Raw genomic sequence first — 3,236 nt, 5'->3', positions numbered from 1 at the left:
TAATACTGGAACGGTTCAAGAATTCAGACATACTCGTGTAGTGTTTGGTGTTACGAGCAGTCCATTTCTGTTGGGTGCTGTTATTGAACTTCATTTGGATCAAGCATTGCAGAGTTGTCATTTCGGGAAGGAAGACTTAGCTTATACAGAAGATACTATTTTAAAATTACGAGGTTCCTTTTATGTGGACAATTGTGCCACCAGTGTAGACAATCACGAAAATCTCCATAAATTTATAAGAGAATCGGGTGCAGTTATGGCTGAAGCAGGTTTTGACCTTAGAGGGTGGGATTATTCAGTCCCTCAAAGGATTGATGAGGACATTAGCCCTACTTCAGTGTTAGGACTCAGTTGGAATCCTCAAGCCGATACATTTACAGTTAATTTGGACATTGAAGATGTTGAGCTCAAGACAGTCTCGAAACGTGTGATATTATCTGTAGCACACCGTACATTTGATCCTATAGCTTTTACTTGTCCCGTGACTCTTCTACCAAAATTGTTACTTCAGCAGACTTGGGCAGAGGGGCTCGGATGGGATGAGCAAGTTAGTGAAGAAATAAGAACACAGTTTTTAAACTGGGTACGAGAATTGCCGATGTTGAAAGAGGTAAGGATACCCAGAAGTTTCATGGGCTGGAATTATGAATCCAATGAACTTAACTCTATGAGCATTCACGTGTTCTGTGATGCTAGCAAAGTGGCATATGCATCAGCAGTTTTCATGAGGGTTGACACAAGGAGAGGTGTTAGCGTACAATTGATTGAGGCAAAGGCAAGAGTGGCTCCAAAGAATAGTACAATTCCTCGGCTAGAATTGCTTGCCGCAATGGTGGGAGCAAGGCTAGCAACCAGGATTCGAGAACATTTGAATTTAAAAGATAACTCCATTATTTTTTGGACTGATTCTTCTACGGTGCTGACTTGGATTCGACGAGAAGGAGTTTGGGGAGTATTTGTTGGGAACAGAGTTAAAGAAATTAGAAAACTCTCTGATCCTAGTGCATGGAAATATGTACCCAGTGAAATGAATCCAGCAGATTTTCCTTCAAGAGGTTGTGATGCAAGGCAGTTGTTGAGATCCTTATGGTGGGAGGGACCTCATTGGTTGAAAGGGGATCCGTGTGAGTGGCCACCGATGGAGTTTCTTATCAACAAGGAGAAAGTTGACAGAGAAAGAAGGAATGTGCTACCTTCATCAACGATGCTTAGTATGAAAGCTCAAGATGCTGAGTCTAGATGGTATTACAGACATTTCTCTAACTATAACCAAGTGATTAGACTAATTGGATGGATCAAAAGATTTTTGTATAATAGTAGAAATTCGCAGAATCATAGATCTGGAGATCTTGGTGTTCGCGAACTTCAGGAAGCAGAAAATGCAGTATTAAAACTAATACAACAAGAAGCATTCCGAGGAAAGGATGACAAATCCCTTTCCTCTTTGTGCACGTATGAGGGCAAGGACAAGATTATTCTTTTGAAAACCAAAATTATTGCCAGAGAAGATACTGAAAATTTCAGGCTTCCCATAGTTCTTCCAGCACAACATCCAGTCGTTAAATTGCTGATAATGTATTGGCACAAGAAAGCATGTCATGCAGGTGTAAACATATTACTAAGTATTTTAAGAGAAAACTTCTGGATCCTTCGTGGTAGAAGAGCTGTACGTTCAGTGCTCTCGAAATGTGTTACTTGCAGGAGACACGCAGCCAAACCAATCCAAGCTCTTCCAGCACCATTGCCAGCTGATCGAGTTAGAGATGCTAATGTATTTGAAGTAACAGGTGTGGACTTTGCAGGACCTGTTTATCTTAAAGATGGCAAAAAGGCATGGATATGCCTTTTTACATGTGCAGTATATAGAGCCATTCACTTAGAGTTGGTTACTTCTCTATCAACTGGGATTTTTATCCAGGCTTTTAGACGATTCGTGTCAAGGAGAGGCAGACCCTCTGTAATCTACAGTGATAATGGTACCAATTTCAGAGGAACTGAGAATACATTTATGACACTCGATTGGAAGAAAGTTGAAGAATATTCCACAGCTCAGCGAATCCAGTGGAAGTTCATTCCACCCAGTGCAGCCTGGTGGGGTGGTTTTTGGGAGAGATTGGTTCGTGTCCTGAAGGGTCTGTTGAAAAGAACACTCGGGAAATCAGTTTTGTACTACGAAGAAATGACAACAATCCTCTGTGACTGTGAAGCCATAATTAATTCACGCCCACTTACCTACATGTATGAAAGTGAGACAGAATTAGTTCCTCTAACACCTGCTATGTTCTTACAAGAAATCAGGGAGACAGGTGTACCTGATTGTGACCATGTGGATTCTTCAATGCTCAACAATCGTCTCCGTTACTGTCAGAAGTTAAGACAAGATATCAGGCATCGTTTCAGGAATGAGTATCTTGGACAGTTAACGCAAAAAGCCATACACAGAGCATGTGGGTCTGTCAGGGTAGGAGATATTGTATTGATTGGTTTTGACAATATGAAAATATATAATTGGCCATTGGGTTGTGTAACTGAGATTCTTCCAGGTAAGGATCAAGTGACAAGATTGGTACGTCTGAAAACTTGCCATGGTGAACTACTTCGTCCTGTACAGAGATTGTTTCCATTGGAGGTGACTGCAGTGGAGGGTGAAGCAATGAAGAGTTCATTACCTAAACCACAAACCAAAAAGAAACATCAGAAAGACGTTCTCCCTCCCACTGAAACCAAACCTTGTACCACACGTAGTGGGAGAGAGATAAAATTACCTAAGAAACTATTATTGTTTGATATGCCAACTCAGGTGGGAGGATGTTAGATATTATGTGAGTTGGCACCTGGCAATATTGTTTACTCTGTTTTCCGGGCAATAGCCTGTGCAGTATTTTGTTTGTTCTATGCTGTGTTATATTACTGTCATCCCGCGCAGAAAAAGTATGAAGCTTGTCATGTTTTTTACTGTGTTCTGTACATGTTCTTGAGAATATAGTCAAAAGGATATTAGCAGCGAGTCTTTTATTTCTCGATCCAACAGTTTGAATACGTTTGCCTTATTTCCACATCACAGTCAAATCAATCCATGGTATAAAGTATACTGAGCTTCAGATATCTACAAACAGATCGACTGACAGCTGTGTTAAGTTGGATCCAGAAGAGTGTAGACATAGGACAATATTGAAGTTGTTTTTTTTAAATACAACTTCTTATGTAATTTTTCACAAGCATAGCCAGCTGGTTAA

General features: G+C 40.5%; 1 protein-coding gene across 1 annotated transcript; it reads left to right on the top strand.

The window, feature by feature from the left end:
* The first annotated feature begins 256 nt into the window (after positions 1-256).
* On the top strand, positions 257-2,815 carry LOC145982929 (uncharacterized). The gene has a single exon (XM_083116228.1). The coding sequence runs from the start codon at positions 257-259 to the stop codon at positions 2,813-2,815; it is 2,559 nt and encodes an 852-aa protein (XP_082972354.1).
* The last annotated feature ends 421 nt before the right edge of the window (positions 2,816-3,236 follow it).

This window comes from Lepisma saccharinum, unplaced genomic scaffold (assembly GCF_977018435.1).
Source record: "Lepisma saccharinum unplaced genomic scaffold, izLepSacc3.1 HAP1_SCAFFOLD_464, whole genome shotgun sequence".
NCBI lineage: Eukaryota > Metazoa > Arthropoda > Insecta > Zygentoma > Lepismatidae > Lepisma > Lepisma saccharinum.
The sequence above is the reverse complement of the archived record's forward strand: the minus strand, read 5'-3'. Positions and strand labels throughout refer to the sequence as shown.